Consider the following 18,843-nt stretch of genomic DNA (forward strand, 5'->3'; position numbering starts at 1 on the left):
ATCTCCTTTTTAGTGTAGTGTAATCCATTGTTTACTCTTGTGCTCAAGTGTTAAAATGTTCATGTAAGAAATTACTGTGGTATTGTTAATCTGGAATGAAGTCTTAATGCAGAGTGCTGCCTCGAGGGTTTAATCCAGTAAAACAAAAACCCAAATAGATCAACACAGACACTGCCACACAAAGAACTGCCTGCAACTCCCCACAAAAGCAAATGGCATCTTAAGATAAGTAACAGGATGGAAGCTGTTGAACTGGTGCCAACCCCAAAGACACTGATGCCTTTTCGCGTATTTTTCTCACCTCACCTGCCCAGGCTCACACTGAGCAGGAGGTGCTGAGGCACTGCAGGGAGAGGGAGGGAGACTCCAGCCCCTTGCAAAAAACACTACAAAGATGTATTTTTGTGAGTCATGATGAAGCATGGTGAAGAAATGTTGTTTCAGGAGTATTTTGAATGCTGAAGGCTAATTATTAGTTCTCTGACTCATCAGTTTTTGAAGGACCATGTAGAGAAAAGTCTGTTGTAACGCAGCAAGTGCCTAAGATAATCTTTCTCTTACAGGCATTCATGTGTTTTATCCCCAGTGGGGCAGTCTGCTGACAGATGAGACCAGCCTTGCTGTGTGGGGGCTGCAGGGCAGCCCAGGGGCCATACTGCATTCAGCTCTGCAGCAGGGAATTGCCAGGACCCCTTGGGATGGTGGGATGTGGAAGCCTGAACTTGCGCAGGTGCACTTGGGCCTGAACCTCTCACCCACAGCTCCTCCAGTCCTCAGCCACTGTGGCAACCCTGCTCGGCCACTGCAGTGCTTGGAGCTGTTCATGCACAAGGTTCTGCACCAGGGGACTGTCCTGAAGCCCTTTTGGGCTATTTTAAGCCAAACACGCTGGTGCAGTGCTGATCTGAGTGCAAATCACTTGTGTAATCAATGCCAAATCAAGTAGGTTATTCTAGTTCTAATTTGAGCTGCTCCCCATGTGCATCCTTGGCCCATACACTCCCTCACTGCAGGTATATTTAGGGATGCAGGTATATTTTGGGCTGTCTACTTTGCCATACTTCGAAGGACAAAATGATGCAAAATTGCTTTGCAGTTCACAGTGTTAGTGACCTGAAGCTACCCCTGCATGGCTGGGCTCCTGTATGGCCCTGGTCCTGCAGGAGGAGCAGAAGCCACACAGGTTGGATCTACCTTCAACAGGCAAGAGGTGTGGTGGGGAATAGGGTATTTTCATTTTCTGAGCCAAGACTGAGCCCATCAGCAACAGCAGGAGCAGCTCTGTAAGAAGTGTATTTTAGACAGGGGAAAAAACTGCTGCACAGCAGCAGCGAAAAGAAAGGAATAAGAATCTCTAACAGACAACCATGTAGATACAAAGGTCAGCAGAGGAGATGAAGGAGGCAGAAAAGTCAGGAGCAGGATTAAGCCTGGGAAGAAGGGAGAGGTGTGGGAAAGGCACTGTTAGACTTCTGTTTAGACATACTAATTCCTCATTACCTTGCTCTGTTTCATTGGCAATAAAATAATTTCCCCAACATGAGTCTGCTGTGCCCCTGATGGTAACAGGTGAGGCCCTGCCCTTATTCCAACCCATATGCTTTCCTTCAGATTCTCTCTCCCTGTCCTGTTGATGGAGGAGGGATGACAGAGCAGGTTGGGGGGCACCTGGCCAAGATCAAAATGCTCCCCCCGCACTGTGAACAAAACATGGGTAAGTGCTGGTGCTTGCCAGACTGCCCTCACTGCCACTGACCTTGGTCCCACCAAGCAACATGTCTGAGAATGCCCACAACCACTATAATGAAGGCACAAACACCCTGCCTGCATTAAGTCATACAACACTTCTATTTAGGGCTGAAGACCTCATTGGCATCTCATTAACACACAGAATTTGCAATTTATTGCACAGCAAGAATGCAACACAAAGACTCAACCCAGCTCTTCAGAAGCCCCAGCCCCAAGGTGCATTGTCTAACAGCTGTGAATGAGAGCAGCTGAGAGCCCAGCACTAATCAGCCCACCTCAACAGCAACATCCATGAAAAGAATTGTTTGCAACACCTTTCTTACCAGTTTTTGTTCTCCATGGTTTAATAAGCCTCCTCAAGTTGAAAGGGCATAGCTACTCCCATGAGGCCAACAAGACATGCTTGTGCACCACGAATTGCCCAAGTCACATGTAGAATCGGGTACAAATTAACGCCAACCAAATGGGAGTTCAGAGCAGTGAAGGTCTGCCAGTTTCAGAGTAGCTTTCTGTTCTGCCTCAACCCACCCAGAAATACCTGTTACACAGGAACGTCAACAACAACTCAAGAGATGTGTCTCTATTTCCCTGTACTTTGGTTCACCTTTCCTGTATTTTATGCAAAGCCCTTCAAAACTTATTTAATCAAGGTAAAGTTTACACACAGACTTTTGGCACAGAATTTCATCTAATGAAGCCCAAATGTATGTGGTGTCCCCTGGGGCCATGGATGCAATGCCTGACTACAACACTATCAGTCCTGCAGGTATGGAGGTGGCTCAGCTGACAGAAGTGGTTTCCTGTCACATAAGTGTGAACCAAAATGCTGCAGTTTAAATGCAGATCTGATCAATGCATGAGCAGATCATGTTCAAGAATATTCCTATTACTACTGATAAAGATTTTATAATCACTTAATTGAAAATCTACTAGCTTGGATTTCACCAAAATAGTTTGCACAACTCTGCCCGATGTTTGGAGTGTTTCACAGGAGATAGTTTCCCATGCTTGGGTGTGAGACTGGGTAAGTGCCTGCTTCAGATACGCACAGCTGTTGCATCCCACCTCTATCAGCTTACTGCTGAGAAGGTACCAAGGAATGAAGCTCTGCTTCTTACCTATTAAGACTCCTCCTCCTGCTAAGCAATCCTGAAAACCCTAGCGAATTGTAACTGAGAGCCACCATACCACTGAAAACAGAAAGAGTGTAGGGAATCCCCAAAAAAATCAAAGGCAGTGATGTGTGATCAGCACAAAGAGACAAAGGTACCTGAGGGGCGGTGAGCACTGCTCACATCCATGCCTGAGCACTGATTTTGCAGGTAGCTGACTGGGACTTTGTTTCCAGCCTCCCTCAATAGGCTAGATGGGCTTCCATCACCATCCATCTGCTCTCCTGCACCACAGAGAGCCTGCTGTCCTATTTAACAGTACTTACCCCTGCAAACAGGTTCTTACTCTTTGAATGTGTTCCTTTGGTGTTCAGCCTTTAGCACTAACACAGAAAGCCTTTAACAGTCCATAGAAACATCACTGCCTCAAGGCCAGGGCTGTGCAACCACCCGTGCATCCAGTCTCTGCAGAGGACAACAGCCTGGGCACAGTGCAGCTGATGGTGGCCACTGAGGACAGCTGTGCTGGGCTTCAACAGCCAGCATGACCTCTCTTCCACATAAAAAATAGCAATAAAAAACCACCCAACATTTCCCTTGAGAAATAGTCTGGCTCTGCCCAACACTGACACTCCAGAGCTGGTGACAAGAAATGTCCACATGTCAATGTCCTGTGCTGTAGATTTCACCCCATGCCAGTCTTCCTTAAAGGAGATGCTCTTCATGCACAGAGGGGCTCACCAGCTTGGGGCTGGGCCTCAGGTTCTCTGGGAGCTCATCACGAACGAGCCAGAGCACTCCTTGCATTTCCACACTCCTCGGGGAATGTGCTTCTTTCCTGCAGCCAGGCCAGAGCATTTCGATGATGCAGGGATGACAATAACCCAGACACTGGTATGGCTGTCTCTGCTCACAGTCACTTGGTTTCATAGAATCAAAGAAGATCGTCACCAAGTCCCTGCATCGCCCTGGTACAGTGCTGAGGCCCAGCAGCATTCCTAGGTAAAAGACCTGACCATGCTTACCATATGATCAACTCCACATGCCACATCCACCACCTCACTGGGTACAGTCACCTGGATGAAACACATGAGAGAGTGGGTTATTTATCAAGCTGGTACTTTGCACCTGATACTTCCTATTTCTCATCCTCCCCCTGCTCAACATGCCAGCTAGTTTCACAGGGATTTGTACCAATGCAAGTGCCAACTTAAAAGCACAGAAAGAGCAAGATTCAGCACCAGGCAGGCTTGTGCATTGAGCTGTGAAATATTCCTCTTTCTCCTTCACAGAAGCACATAAAGGTTTGGAAGGAGAAAGAAGAGCAGGCTCACTAGCAGACAGTGAGGAGATTGTAGCCTCAGCCCATCTGTTCAGCAGCAGAAGCAGCACGACTGAACAGAGCATAATCTAGACATTAGGAAGAGGATCTGCCCAAACACCACAGGGATTTGCCTCTTCTCTCATCAGCAAGAACTGGAACAAGGCAAAGGCTCAACTCAGCCTAAGGCAGTTTGTGCTTTGATGCTAAGAGAGCAGCGCCTCACTCCTGAAGTTACAGCTTATTCACTTAAAAGTGACTTCAAACTTCAGGAAAGCAGAGTCTAAAAAAGCGAGATGTTCCTTAGAGCTAAGAGAGAGGACAGCAGCTAGTTCTAGAGCAGGAGGTCACAGACAAGGATCCCAGCACATTGCCACAGTACTGTCAGACAGGAGCTGGCCGTCTGAAAGAGCATAACCCCCAATGTTCACATTTGGGGAAGTGAATTCAGAGATTCCACTCAGCTACAGCACTGTGATTTTAGGCAAATGTTCAAGAGCTGGTCTGGCTTTGTTCATTTTTAAACAAATAAGAAAGCATACTACAGAAGCACATTTACTGCAAGTTCAGATACAATGACAGGGACTCCAGGGTGGTCCAACTGATTGCCTCCCTCATCTCCTACTCGGCCTTCCTGAAGACCACGAGCATCTGTGGTCTGGATCTGGAGAATGCTGAACTCCAGAGCCAAAGACTCTTCTACATCCAATGAGTCTGGCTCTCAGAGCCACCTGGGAGGAAGCAGTGGAACTGGAAGCACTGTGAAACAGCTACAAATATGGTTAAGTAAGGATCTCCTACTGTAAGCTGACAGTCAGCCCAATGACCCACCACCACAAGTGGGAAGGAAGCCCACCACTATGTGGACCTCTAGCCACTACAGACCAAAATGTTCACCTAATTTAGGTGAGTAATGATTCGGACAGATGACCAATACTGATGATTTTCTTTGCAGCACATACAAAGAGAAGCACAGGTTAGAAGGGGAAGGAAGAAAGAGGCAGTAGGGGTAGCAGGCAGATGACAGTGGACAGGAAGGAGATGAGAACTGTTTAGATGTGGTGGCACAGCACCAGATGCTGTTTTAGGATTCGAAATCATTACTGGCACAGCAGACTAAAAGGTTTACTGAATACCTCCATCCCCAAGCAGGCTACACAAGGACCTCTGGAAAACAAAGCACTTCTACAGTCATTTTAGGCTTTCACTTCTTTCAGAATTACTCAACACAGCAAATTGCAGCAAAAAAACACATAGCAAATGATAGTCCTTTTCCTTAGGATAACAAAAACTAGCCAAAGAATGTACTCTTGGCCTTAATACCACCATCCTTACTCTCCATGGGAAATACTGGTCTTCCATTCTTCCAGTTCCCAGGCACCCTCTTAGATTCTTCCCCCATACAAACAATTCTCCTCTGTCTACACAGGATAAAAAAAAAATAGAAAAGAACTGAGTCATTAAAAAGGAAGAATTCTATTTGTGATGCTGGCAAATGTGGCTACAGTGTTTCTGGGAGTACACAGGGTTATACAAGCAGTATGACAGCTACTAGATTTGCTTCAAGGTACAATGAATGTACTTGTGTTTGGAGAAAATGATGCCTAATGAGCAATACAAGAAGCAAGTTCTGTGCACAAGTCTTTGTTTCCCCCTCTTACAACACTTGCTTTGGAATTTTATTTGAAGAAAGAGTGCAGCAGCAGAAATTCCAGGGAATCATTTGTGAGGTGAATAATTTGTGCTGAAAGTTAAGACAACTGCAGCTGATCTGTATCAGCTATCAGCAGAGCAAATCCAGTAATTTGGCAGTGAGAGCTGTCCCAAGCCATCACCTAGGGACTGCTTATTTGACTGCCTGACAGAAGTGACCTTCTAATGACAGCTAGAGAAAAGCAAAAACTTGTGCTCAGCAGAGTCAAAGAGTTTTAAGCTCCTCAGGAAAACACACACATCTCAGAAGTGTCTGGACCAGCTCCACAGCAGAGACAACCAAAATACAATCTATAACATAACATATAACAATTTATATAAATAACAATGTAATCAGAACACCATTTCTAACTCTTTCTGAATACCAAGGGGAGCCCACTTACAAGCACCCTGCAACCAAACTGACAGTGTCACACATACCACTTGCCCCAAAGGACCCAGTCCTGGCACTTTTCCCTGCTGGCAGCTGGATCTCTGAACTGCTGCCTGATGTTAAATGACTTTCAAATTTCAAACCCGTCAAAGGCTGGGAACCCACACAGGGTGCACAGAGCACAGTATCATACCCTTTGCATATTAAATGCTTGGGTCTGCCCACCTGCGGCTGCTAACTCAGTTGGCCAGAAATGCCAAGAAACTCTGGTATCTAGCTTCACTTAGACTCAGTTTTAGTTTGTTCACATTTATCACATAAATTTCTGCTGCTGCTAAAGTGCAGCAGACTGATTCTATTCCCTGATTCTATACAGGGAAATGAAAAAAACCTTCTGGATTTTCTGTTTGAGAAAAGTTTTTTTTTTGTCTTGGACAAATAACACTTTCTTAATGAAAGCATAAGTTAGCACAAAACACAGGCCAGAAACCATGCTGACACCTGTAAATGTGCTGTCTGGCTCCCTGATGCTGCATTCCAGTGTGTCTTCAGTTTCAAGAAAGATGGGTGCACTTTCTATGGCGTGGGGGTTTTTGTTTGGGTTTTTTTTTGTTTTGGTTTGGTTGGGGTTTTTTTGGGTTTTTTTTTTTTCTTTTTTCTTTTCTGCAAGTAACACAGCAACATGACCTCTCCATGATAGTAGGACGAGAAACTTACTTGTAAGTGCCGCAAATTGGCTGAGTCCACAGCGAACGTGAGCAACACGGATGTCCGGACTGAAGTCTGACCAGCCAAAAAGGCTGGGTGGGATCATCTCTGGCACCGCTGTCTCTGTTAGGTTTGGTCCTTTCCCAAGAATTCCATATCCCCAGACAAAAACATTTCCTTCCTCTGTATTACAATAAGAACACATTCTGTAACAAGTCTGTGCTTGTGAAATTCATGCCATGACCAAGAGTTAAATCAGAACCAAAGGGATATTTTCCTTTCTTCCAGCTCAGTCTAACACTTTTTGATTATTTAAAATCTACAAATAATGCATTCCCATCCAAATGCCTCAACTTTTTCCTAAGCTATGCAAGCAAATCACGGCTCTCTCCTTTGACGCATGCCCAAACCAGCAGCTGGCTGTCACTGCCTGGCATTCTGCCTTAAGCTGGGTGCCTGGGAAAGGCAGCAGTTGGGACAGCATAAGAAAGAGTAAGTTTCTATGTCAGCTAGCTCTGCTCCTTTCATACTAGAAGCTCAAGTATCTGGTCATCACAATAATCCCATTATAAATACGAACATCTTCCTTGAGATAATCCTTCAAGAAAGTAATACAATCCCTTCCCTCATTCCTTCATGCAGCAACCCTCCAGCTATGCTCCCCAGCCACTAACAGTCCAAAGAACAGTCACTAAGGACCTGCTGCACAGTTTCACTGTTCTCAGAACTTTCTACTTTCCATCGTAGTTCATGATTTATAAACATGTCGGATTCATAAGGAGTCTGAAGGGTTCTACTTTCTCTCAAGTGTTGCCCTACTTCCTCCCTATATCCATACTCATTATAGGCCTGTATGACCAGCAAAAGAGATCAGAAGAGCAAACAGCTGCCATGCTCTTGCTCTAGTCTGCAGAAGCACTCACAACAGCACACACTGGAAGCAGTACTCTGCACTAGTGAAAACAACTCTAGTACATTCTTAAATCACACATTTCTCAGTCTCCCAGCTTTCCACATAACATCCAGCATCTCCCCGTTTCCAGAAAACAGGATACTTGTTTCATAATGTTACAATCCACCTGTTACGCAGCCTTGCACTAAAGTTGCACTAACTCACCTGTTAGCACAACATTGCCAGTCCCTCCACAAGCAGCCTCCTTTATCTTCCCAATCTTGAATGGCAAATGCCTGGGAACATTCACCTGTACAAGATTGCAGAAGAGTTGTTAGAGACAAGGTAAACTGCAAACTAGACATACATTTTAACCTGTTCTCTAGTTCTGGTTAAAGCTTACATACACTGGATTCCTGATACAACCTTTATTGCCTGAATAATGAGTGCATGTCCCAAAATTAAAAAAAAAAAAAACTACTGGAAATTCATTAAGGCGAGGACAAGGTAGAAAAAGTTACCTACTGGAAAGGTTATATGCATGGCAACAAGGCTGGGAATGACTAATATCTGCTTCTTATCCCTGGCTTTTAAAGTCAAACACAATGGGGAAGTCAATAGGTGAGCGTGTCTTCAGGTTTTCACAGTGGATTAGATCACTAAAATTCAGTCTGCAGTGGCATTTTTTAACATACTAGGGAAAAATCACTTGAAGCAAATTGCACTTATTTGGTACAGTCCAACACAACAGATACATACACAGCTTGACACATGTGAAGAGCAATCTTTGATTTCACAGCTCTGCCATTCTACACTTTGGATTGCATCTATATTTTAGCTAAGACTCTCATTTTTGGCAAACATGTCATTCATCCATTTCAGATGCCACCGACCTCCATCATGCACCCAGCCAGGAGAACTGCTACACTGCATGACCTGATTGTTGTCCTCAGGCCTTATGGGTTTCGGCATTTAGCCTTACATTAAGGTTACATCAGGAGAGGCACAGGAAACAAAGCTTTCTAAAATTTTGCTAAAGCTATTCTAATACAATTATCTGCTCTTAGCCATCTGCCAAGAGTAGCTTGAGTATTGATTAATTTCCTGACTCCATTTCCTAAAGTAGCTGTAACATGACACCAACTGCCTAGTTACCTCAGTAGTACAATGCCTAGTGTGAAGTCAGCACTCTACCAATGCCCCATGTAAGTTTACTCAAAAAAAACCTCTTATCTGTGAGACACTGGAATTTGTTTAGGACTCAGTTATAAACCCACAAATGATGTCCATGAAAAATTCACCAGCGTACAGGCTGACTAGAAGGGACTTCCAAGGGCCAGCACTATGCTCAAAGTAGGACCACTTGAAATCCTACATTAGCCAGCCAAAAAACTAATTCCTGTCCTGAAATTAGCCAAAGTACTTGAGCTGGGTCTCAATTTGGTGTAAAGTCCATGGGATGGAGAAAAAGAACATGGAGTTCTTGGACTAACAAACTGGGGTGAGGTGACACAAGCCTTTGTCTATCAAAGCAGGGAAACATACTGCCCCTAAAGCTACACGAAAGTGTCAGGTCGGTTTTGTAAGATTAGGTAAAAGCAGCCTGCTAGTGATGTTTGTGTCTGCTGTCAAAAGCATCCAGAACAGGGAGAAGCATGTAATTTTTAACTCTGTGTACAGCAGCTGAACTGAAACACATAAAAACACACCCTCAGGTCAACTGACCTGTGTGGTTTCTGTGACAGATGCCAACTGCAAGTATTCTGAATTTCCCCAACCAAAGACATCTCCTTCATCTGAAACAGCCAGACAACAGTCCCCATAGGAAGAGACCTGGATAATGTTTACTCCAGCAATGTCACCATGCAACTTAGTAGGAACACTGGTGATGTTATAGTGTCCAAGACCTGAAAAGAAAAAAAGTAGAGATTATGAAGAATTTGTTTCCAGACACACTTTTAATGCCTGCATAGGACCATTTTTGTCATGTTATAACAAAATCACCCTTCCTCTGAAATAAATCTTTCTGTCCATACTCCTTAATTACCAGCTGCAACAGACAAGTAGCCACAAACACCACTTCCACTAGCCAAAGCCACGTCTCTGGAGTACACAACAACTTCACACAATCACACCCCGAAGAGTGTCATATCTCTTGTCTGCACGGACCAAAGTGCTTGAAGAACAATAACCAATCCAGGCAGATATCCCAACAGAGATGAAGTTTCACAAACTGGCTGCATCCTGACTTCTGCAAGGAGAGCCATGAGTGACAGCACACTGCAATCAGTTAGACAACAGCAGGGGAGATGGCAAAAGAGGCTGGGAAGCAAATACTTTACATGACAAATTGCTGCCTGGAGAAGAGACCAGAATGTAGGTGACAGAAAGCTGGGTTACAGTATATTGGTACGAAAGAATCATGGGAAGAACTCAGCTTTGGGAGCAGCAAAAGGAATAAACAGTAGGAATGACTGTGAGAAGGAAGTTCTCTGAAGCAAAAGCCACCATGCAAAGGGCCTGCCCAAGAATCCCATGCTAAAACATGCAGCAGCTACCAAAGGGCTCATCAGTTCAAAAGAGCAGAACAGACCCTGAAACAAGAATCAGGAAGGCAAATCCGCCACCAAACTGAAGAGCAAAGCTGCCCATGTCCACTTCCACATCCTGTCAGAAGCTTTAAACAGCAGATACACCCTCCTCCAACTGCATGCTTGGATTGCCAGGGCAGCATCCTAAAGGTCTTCAAAAACTGAACTGGATTGTCTCAGTTTGGTTACACAAGAGTACTGAAAACATCTACACACGTGGGAACATAGCAGCCCCTTTCTGTCCACACATGCATGACAAATACACATCACAACTTCTCAATTAGGACAGCTTGCTCTATTCATCAGTTCCCTGAAAAGCAAGCTGAGCTGAGTTCCTACCTGTTTGTCCATCAGCTCCCCATCCACATGCATAGATTGTACCTTTCTTGGTTCTAAACAGACTGTGGTCCTGCCCACACACAACCTGCACACAAACAAAATGTCAGAGCTAGTCAGGGAAGGTCACATGTTCAGACTATTTAATGAAGCGTTACCAGCAGATAAATTGAGCAATGAACCTCTGTAATGTCCATCAGTTCAGATTTTGACCTTTCTCTCCCGATCAAATGGCTCTAGAGAAAGGGCCAAGAACTACAAGATACAACACAGAAAACAGCAGAATTTTCTTTATGGAAAGTGATGCTACAGTCAATTTGTTCTAAGATCCAAAACAAGGAAAGAAAGCTCGATTCAGCAGTACAACACAATGAAACAGAAAAGAGTAAGTAAGAGCTCTCCCTTCACAGGATGCTAACCACACAATTATTGATGCCAGCTACAAACTGCTATGGATTCTTTGCCATGTAAGCACTCCAGGCACACAGCTGTTCTCAAATCTACATTTATGTTGAACTAGCCATCATGTCTGCCATAGGCTTGGCATGCATTAAAGCCAAGCAAAAAGCCATTCAAAAGCAGCCATTAAAAATTAACCAAAGATTAAAGGGATTTAATCATCAAGTTAAGAGAGTGACTAACAATATTAAGCACATAACTGCTGTTATCAAAGTACAAACAGGTACAGAGTATTCAACCCCCCTGGGGGAAAAAAAAAAAGTGAAAAGTCCAAACAGAAGTTTACAAGCCTAATTCAAAACAGTTTCAGGATGAACCACAGCACAGTCTCATCAGGTGGACATAAATCAATGACCCTTCCTTGGAACGGGAGCATTGTTTGCCCACAGAGTATGGCTACAGGGCCACAGACATACCAAGAAACTGCTCCTGTGCCTGAGAATACTGCAGCCATGGCCGGTTTTTCTGCTGCCGTGCAGTCTCTTGCTCTCCTAGGAACCTGACCCAGAGAAATGCCGGCTAGTCTAAGTGGATGGTTTCACATCTCATCATTTTTGAAATGGCAAAGACAGAATTCAATCTCCTAAGCAATATAAAAGTGACAAAGGGGAACAAGAAATCACGACAGGAAGAGAGTAGTGGAGTGGAGAGCCCAGAAATGGACACAGTACTCTTAAGTGTAGCTGAGCAGAAAGGAAGAATCACCTCCTTGACCTGCAGGCAACACTCCTCCTAATGCAGCCCACGGTATCATTAGGCTTCTCTACAGCAAGGGCACATTGCTGGGTCATGGTCAACCTGGTGGACCCTAGGGCCTTTTCCGCACAGCTGCCTCCCAGAAAGTCAGCCCATGGTGGTGTCTGAAATTGCTCTTCACCAGCAACAGGACTGGCCCTTTCCACTGCTGAACTTGATGAGGTTCATGTAAGCCCATTTCTCCAGCCTCTGGATGGCAGCACTACCCTCTGGTTTATCACTGGTTCAAAGACACTCCTCAGAGTTGTACATCATCTGCTATCTGCTGACAGAACACTCTGTGATCCAGATCACTAGTGAAAATGTAAACAGGATTGGATCCCGGATCCCTGGGGTATAGCACTTGTTACTGGTTTCAACTTGGCTTCGAGCCAATGACTGCCACCCTCTGAGCTCAGCTGTTCAGCTGTTTTTCAATTCTTTTCAGGACTTTCTCAATTCTTTTCAGGAGTTCAGATGATCCTCTTACCTGGACAACTCTGCTGTCAAATTCCTTCAGCTGATGAATGAGATGGCTTCCACTGGACACCAAACAACCACCAAGAAGAGAAAAGGCAACACAGAGGATTTCAGAAGACTGCAACTGAAAAACACAAAGGTAACCTGCCTCTACTGAAAGCCACTTTACTATCACAAGTAGAGAAATTTGTTCACATATAGTTTCACTGCAAAATATCTGCACGAAGAAGGAACATAATTCTACATTCTCTTATTTAGGAAGTTAAGAACTGTCACTTTTTAATATAAGCTCTTGTGGGAATTGGGGGTAGGAGGAACTCTCAAAGACAGTCCCTAGTCTAGAACGAGCAGAGACACTATGAAATACTGTAGTACCCACATAAACACTACACTTAACTAGAGATAAATCAGATATCCCAGAGTACAGTGTAGTGCTAACATCCCTGTCATTTTTTCACAATACCAGGAATTATGAATAATGCAATGACTGACTTCCAGTACCAAGACTAACAAATGCTACCTAATTACAGCTATTTTCTCAAACTTTACTGACCAAGTGTTCTGGATTACAGACAGAACAATGAACGAGGCTTTTTTTAGTCCTGCTAGGCAATCAGAAACTTAATATATTCCCACTATTCACTTACTCTATCACACAGAGCACTTTGAGCATATGCTTTGGTGAGACCCACAAAAAACCCAATCAAGGAAAAGCACTACAGACTCAGAGGCAGTTGCAGCAGAGACTTAACAAGAGGATGCCTCTTTCCTAAATGGCACTTCTAACACCCTGAGGAACAGCACATGCACTCTGAGCAGCTAAAGGGAGAAAGCCCAACTATAACACCAATTACCTCAAGCAATTTATGAAGGCTGGGTTCTCTGACTATGCCCTGCAAGAACTGTCCCATGCTGACATTCTTTTGTCTCGTGAATGTGGTCAGCAGAGTGCTAGTGCCCAGCCTGGGTTCAAAGTCAAGCCGCTTGTATGACACCTGCAGCACTCCTTAATCTTAAATGGCATGCTTATACTACTAGACCTTTTCCACCTTCAGGCTTTTCTGCAGGGTTGTTTTCTTGCAATTATGTTTTCAACATTAACAAAGTTCAGGATCTTTGAATTCTCACCTGTAAATTTCATCTTCAACAACCTTCCGGCCACACTGTCCATAAGAATTGTTTCCCATTGTGAAAACTGAAAACCAATGATAAAACACACTAGTTTTATTACTGCCCAATCCCCTGAAAGCCTCTTTTCAGGTCCACAAAATATTTTCATGTGGTTCTAAGTCTGAAAGGTAGAGCACAGCAACGTAAAAATTGGCACAAGCTTTTTTCAAAGTAAGTCCACTCGAATTAAAGTGACTGAATCCATTGTCACCAACAACACCCAGCAGTATTGTTGCAGGCACAGCAGCAGTACCTGGAGCCCAATGTCTGTCAGGAATTGCCTAGTTCATCCTGCTGTTGTCAAGGAGACTCAGAAATAGATCAGCATTTCCACAAGAGTGCGAATCAACCAACCAACCAGCTAACCCACTAAGAAGCTGCACTGGATCATTCAGTGCAGCACTGGAGCCACTGCACCAGAGTTCCCAGAGATGTGGAGTGACAATCCACGATCAGAATCTTCTCTATAAAGAAGTATTAATTAATTGTTTTTATAAACAAAGCACTCTGGGGCTTCAAGGGGAAGTAACACAGGAGTACGAGCACAGTCACCCAAATCTGTGTTCAAAAACACATCTGAGTGAACAAGACAAACAAGCTGCAATCAGCCAGGCCTGGGGCTAGAGAAACAAATCTTGTAGTAAAAAAGCTCCCAGCACATCTACAACTTGAGCCAAGCAGAGCTCATAGCTCTCCCTCGCAGAAGTAATCCCACAAAGGCCAACAGCTGCCTGCATTCCATTTACAGTGCAGACAGCCCACCTGGGATCTAGTTCGAAAAGACAGAAGACAATTTTTTTCAAGCTTTTAGTAAAAGCATAGCCAGGCATCCCTTGACATCATCAGCACAAACAACACTGTACCTCCTTCACTATCTGTCAGGACCAGGGAATGGGCTCTCCCACAGGACACTTGCAAGACCCGAGTTTGCTGCGGCTTCTCCAGCGGTAATGGAATTGGAGATGGTTCCAAGACATATTCATAGCCCTTAGCTTAAGAAAGGGAGAACAATTTTAAGTCAGTAGCTTCCACAAAGTAAATTCAACATATATTTGCTGATCCTGTTGTAGATTCACACACTCACTTCTGCTTTGTTATAAAAGCAGATGCATTTTAGAAAGCCAAGATACTAACCAAAGAGGCTGACAGGGATTTATCACAGAGGGAGGGATAAGGTGAAAGCCGTGGAGACAACTAAAGCCAATAATCACCGCCTAAACAAAAGTCCACCATACCTAGAGGGTGAATGTTATTAAGGCTTCAGGTAGCAGAATTGTGAAACTGACGCTTTCATCTACTTGTTCAACCACTTTGGTGAATGCAGCTGGATTACCAGAGCTTAACATCATGAACAAGTATTCTGTGCAGCTGGGGATATTGCAAACAAGGTACAAGAGCAACAATCACAAAAATCAGGAAAAGTAAACAAAAAAATCTTAGTGCTTCGTATTTAAAGAACAGTAGATTACAGGCACTTTCAGAAATAAGGAATGCAAGAAAGACTACACAGGCTAGGTCCATAGGGAATGAGACATCTAACATTTATGAAAAATGACATGCTGTACTTTAAAAAGACTTAGCAACTTGAAGAACATTTAACCAGTTACAGTCAACTGGGACAGGGGAGGAGGGGGAAGAACAGTAAAACATAAATCAATGCTAGGGAAAAGTTCAAGGGGAGATAAAAAGCCTTGATCTCAAAGTCACTGCAATAGGTGAAATCAAATCCCAGAGGACCCAAAGCAGTATTGTACACAGGCAGCAGTGTTTTACTGGTTCTCACTGCCTTCAATAAAAATAAAAACAAAAAAACCCCCACCCAAATTAAAAAAAATAATAAATTAAAAAAGCTACACATGGTCTTTTGCAGTAAGACACTACTGGATGTGAGGACAGGTAGCTTGCCAATGGTGGGCATCTGCCATGCAATAGAGCAGGAGCTAAAAGGCAGCCAACTCTCTACATGTCTAGAAACACTTGGAAGTCACAAAGCAAAAAAACTTTTTCCTCTCTCTGTTCCCTTCAGCAGAAAGACACAAGCTACTGGGACCTGTAGTAACCATCACTGACAGCTGAGGGGATTTGGAGAAAAGAGACAATGAGGTGGCTAAGGAACATGGGGGTGAGTGTGAAATATCAGTAGTTTGGATACAACCATCTAAAAGTCAGAAGGCTGCAAATTCCCTTGAAAATGAAGCATCTACATCAACACAGTGTTGGAAGCAGCAGGCACCAAAGCAATGAGCGAAACATCTCAAAAGAAAACTTGCCTGGGGGACATTAAACATGGAGCAGTAGCAATCCCAAAGATCTTCAGCACATTTTCAACCGATCTTGCCAAACACACTCTACTTAACACGGCTTGAACGGCAAAACTATTTAACCTATTTCTGGATTCTCTGACAAAAATAATCTCCAGGTCAGAAAAACAACGTAATTGCAAGACACTCCTGAGACATCAACATGTACAGAACTAAGACCCACCAAGAGCTGAAACCTTTAAAAGCAGAAGTGAGCACAAGTTTCTGCAGCCCCTGCATTTTGCAGCTGCTGTTTAAGCACACACTTGCTATGTGTACACACTCTTACAGAACTACCCAGTGTGCCAGCACAAAGCAGCACCATTCAAACCTCAACATGCTGCACTGCAGCTGAAATTTTCTTTTGCTTCTCCACAAAGTTCAATCTTCTGCCCATATCAGACACACCCTAACTTCAGAGATTTACATGCTTATACACCATAATGAGAAAAACTGCTTTTATGGTGATTTTCCTCAACTGTTTATGGAAGAATGTCTACACAGTCAGCCATTCTATGAGGAAAGTTTGTGTTTTTCCTATCTGTCTTTGGTGGAAGGTGGTAATGTTCTGCACAGAAATCATCATCTTAAACGAGTTTGAGAGCCTGGTGTAAGACAAAATGACCGAAAACATATTTTTCCTTCAAAATGCAACTTGCTATTAAAATAATTTTAAAAGAAACCCTACAGCTTCCACAAAAACCCCACTGACTGTATAAAAAAAACTAACTGGGGAGGGAAGGAGGACTAAAGGACTTTAGTTTTTAAGTGCAAAGGCAGCAGAAGTGAGCAAACTGTCCTGTCAAAATACCTTTATTAACTAGACTGCGTCTACTATCAAACTACAGACTCAAAGCCACAAATTAACCAACATCACACTTTGCAGAATAAACAGCTACATTCTTGTCTGGATGAAACTGGCAAGTGCAGCGTACAGAACTGAGGCACACATTGACCAATTACAAAGCATACAAAAACACAGATAAATTTCAGAAAAAGATCTGCTTAAAAAAATAAAGCACAGCCTGGGACTGCATCAAAGCCTCCTGATGTTTTTCACACTTCCAAACACATGAAGTTTCCTGTACCACAGGCATACAGCAGTGCCAATCTGTAAGTTTTTAAAACACTTAAATCCTTACTTTGATCTCTTCTGCTTCTCTGGAATCCAAGCTGGGAGTCCTTGTTGAGCCCCATGCCCCACACTTTGGTGATGTCTCTGGTATTAGAAGCCAGCAGTGTGAACCCATAACCGCAGGCAGCAGACGTTATCTTTGAAGACAGACAAAACCCACACTATTCAGTTAGAAACTGTGGCTTAGAAAAGCAAATTTCACTCCACGCTACTTGTTCATCAGCATTCATTCATTAAGATACATGCACATGTAGCCCAAATTCATTACATGTATGGTCTTGCAAAAATTATCAGAAACAGTCTTCTGTGACAAGCACAATGGTGAAAACTCAGGTCCAACGTTTTTGCCTTACAGCTTTGGTTTTGTGTGCATACATCTTTATTTCTGTGTTACCTTGGCCCACACAACACCACAGAAAGACCTGTTTGCTGACCTGCATCCACAGATTAAAAAAAAAAACACCCAACCAAACCAAACACAGAAAGATATAGAGATATTAAGAGAATAACATGTTTTACTCCTTTTGACAAAAAAAGCGCCCAGAATAAGAGCCACATAAGGAGCAACGGCGGTCACTTGGTTTGTTCGGCCTGGAGAAATGGGAGACCGAGGTCAGATCTCACTGGGGCCTGCAGCTCCTCCCGAGGGGCAGCTCCGATCTCCGCTCTGGGACCAGGGACAGGACCCGAGGGAACCGCAGGAGCTGTGCCACGGAAGCCTTAAATCGGGTATCAGGGAAACGCTCTTCCCCCAGAGGGTGGTCGGGCACTGAATGGTCACGATCCCAAGGCCTCAAGTCTCTCGGGTGTAGAGTGGGATCGCTGGGGTGTCCTGAGCAGGGCCAGGAGCTGGACTTCATGATCCTCCCGGGTCCCTTCCAACTCAAGATACTCTACGAACGCTCTGACTTTCTCTGCACTAGACAGCAGAACACGCGTGAAACACGTAGGCAAAAGAATAACATGATTTTCAACACAAGCTTCCCATTTGTCAGGTGGGAGAAGCCACGGACCCACTGAAAGAGGCCCATTTTATCTGGCAAATGCTCTTCAGACCCTAGCTCTCTAATGCCTCTGACAAAATTACAAATACATATTTTCTAAACTATATGCTGCTGCAGTTAAAACAGTAATCATCCCAAGCAATACCACTATATAGATAAAAAAACACTGAATCATGGCAAAGCCTTCAAACCCGATCCACTAACGCCGTTCTCGGCTGCGCTAAGCCCTGACCAAGCTCCGGAGGCCGGGGGAGGGGGACACGCTGTCTCTACTTTATTGATGAAAGCCCACCTTCTCCTCTGTCTCCAGGCGGTACGGCGTGGGTTGGATGCGCCGCGGCTTCTTCCAGCCCGCGTCCGGCCTCACGAAGCTGGGGACGCCCAGGGCGCCCGAGTAGCTGAAGCCCCACACGAACACGCGGTCCTTGCGCCTGGCCGCCTTCCCCGCGTACTGGAACACCGGGGCGGCCTCCTCGGCCTCCCGCAGCTGGCGGGTTCTCGGCGGCCCCGCCGCCACGCCCAGGCCCCTGCAGAGCAGCCGCCGCACCACCCCCGCCATGGCTTCCCTCAGGCCGCCGCCATCTTGCCTCTCCCCCACACGCGCGCCCGCGCAGCGTCACCGCCCCAGCGCGCACGCGACCGGCGGCGGCATCGCCGCGCGCTTCTCTTAAAGGGGCCACACCGCCCTTTGAAGGGCCCACACTCCCCCAGAGCCTGAGCTAGATCTGGACCTGCCGCCGGACCTGAGCGTGCAGCCAGGCCCAA

The 18,843-nt window shown here is 44.7% G+C and overlaps 1 protein-coding gene across 2 annotated transcripts; it reads right to left on the minus strand.

The window, feature by feature from the left end:
- Positions 1-3: 3 nt before the first annotated feature.
- On the minus strand, positions 4-18,671 carry RCC1L (RCC1 like). Of its 2 annotated transcripts, none has more exons than XM_019292106.3 (10): positions 18,371-18,671; positions 17,082-17,211; positions 14,503-14,631; positions 13,598-13,664; positions 12,480-12,531; positions 10,799-10,883; positions 9,594-9,775; positions 8,094-8,178; positions 6,986-7,159; positions 4-3,937 (listed from the first exon to the last, which is right to left on the minus strand). In XM_019292106.3, exons 1-10 carry the CDS (start codon positions 18,635-18,637, stop codon positions 3,921-3,923), a joined length of 1,188 nt encoding a protein of 395 aa, XP_019147651.2. In that variant the 5' UTR covers positions 18,638-18,671; the 3' UTR covers positions 4-3,920. The 2 variants fall into 2 exon arrangements, with proteins under 2 accessions (XP_019147651.2, XP_010408079.2); XM_010409777.4 differs by having other exon boundaries at positions 4-5,603.
- Positions 18,672-18,843: the final 172 nt, after the last annotated feature.

Source organism: Corvus cornix, chromosome 19 (genome assembly GCF_000738735.6).
Source record: "Corvus cornix cornix isolate S_Up_H32 chromosome 19, ASM73873v5, whole genome shotgun sequence".
Lineage (NCBI taxonomy): Eukaryota > Metazoa > Chordata > Aves > Passeriformes > Corvidae > Corvus > Corvus cornix.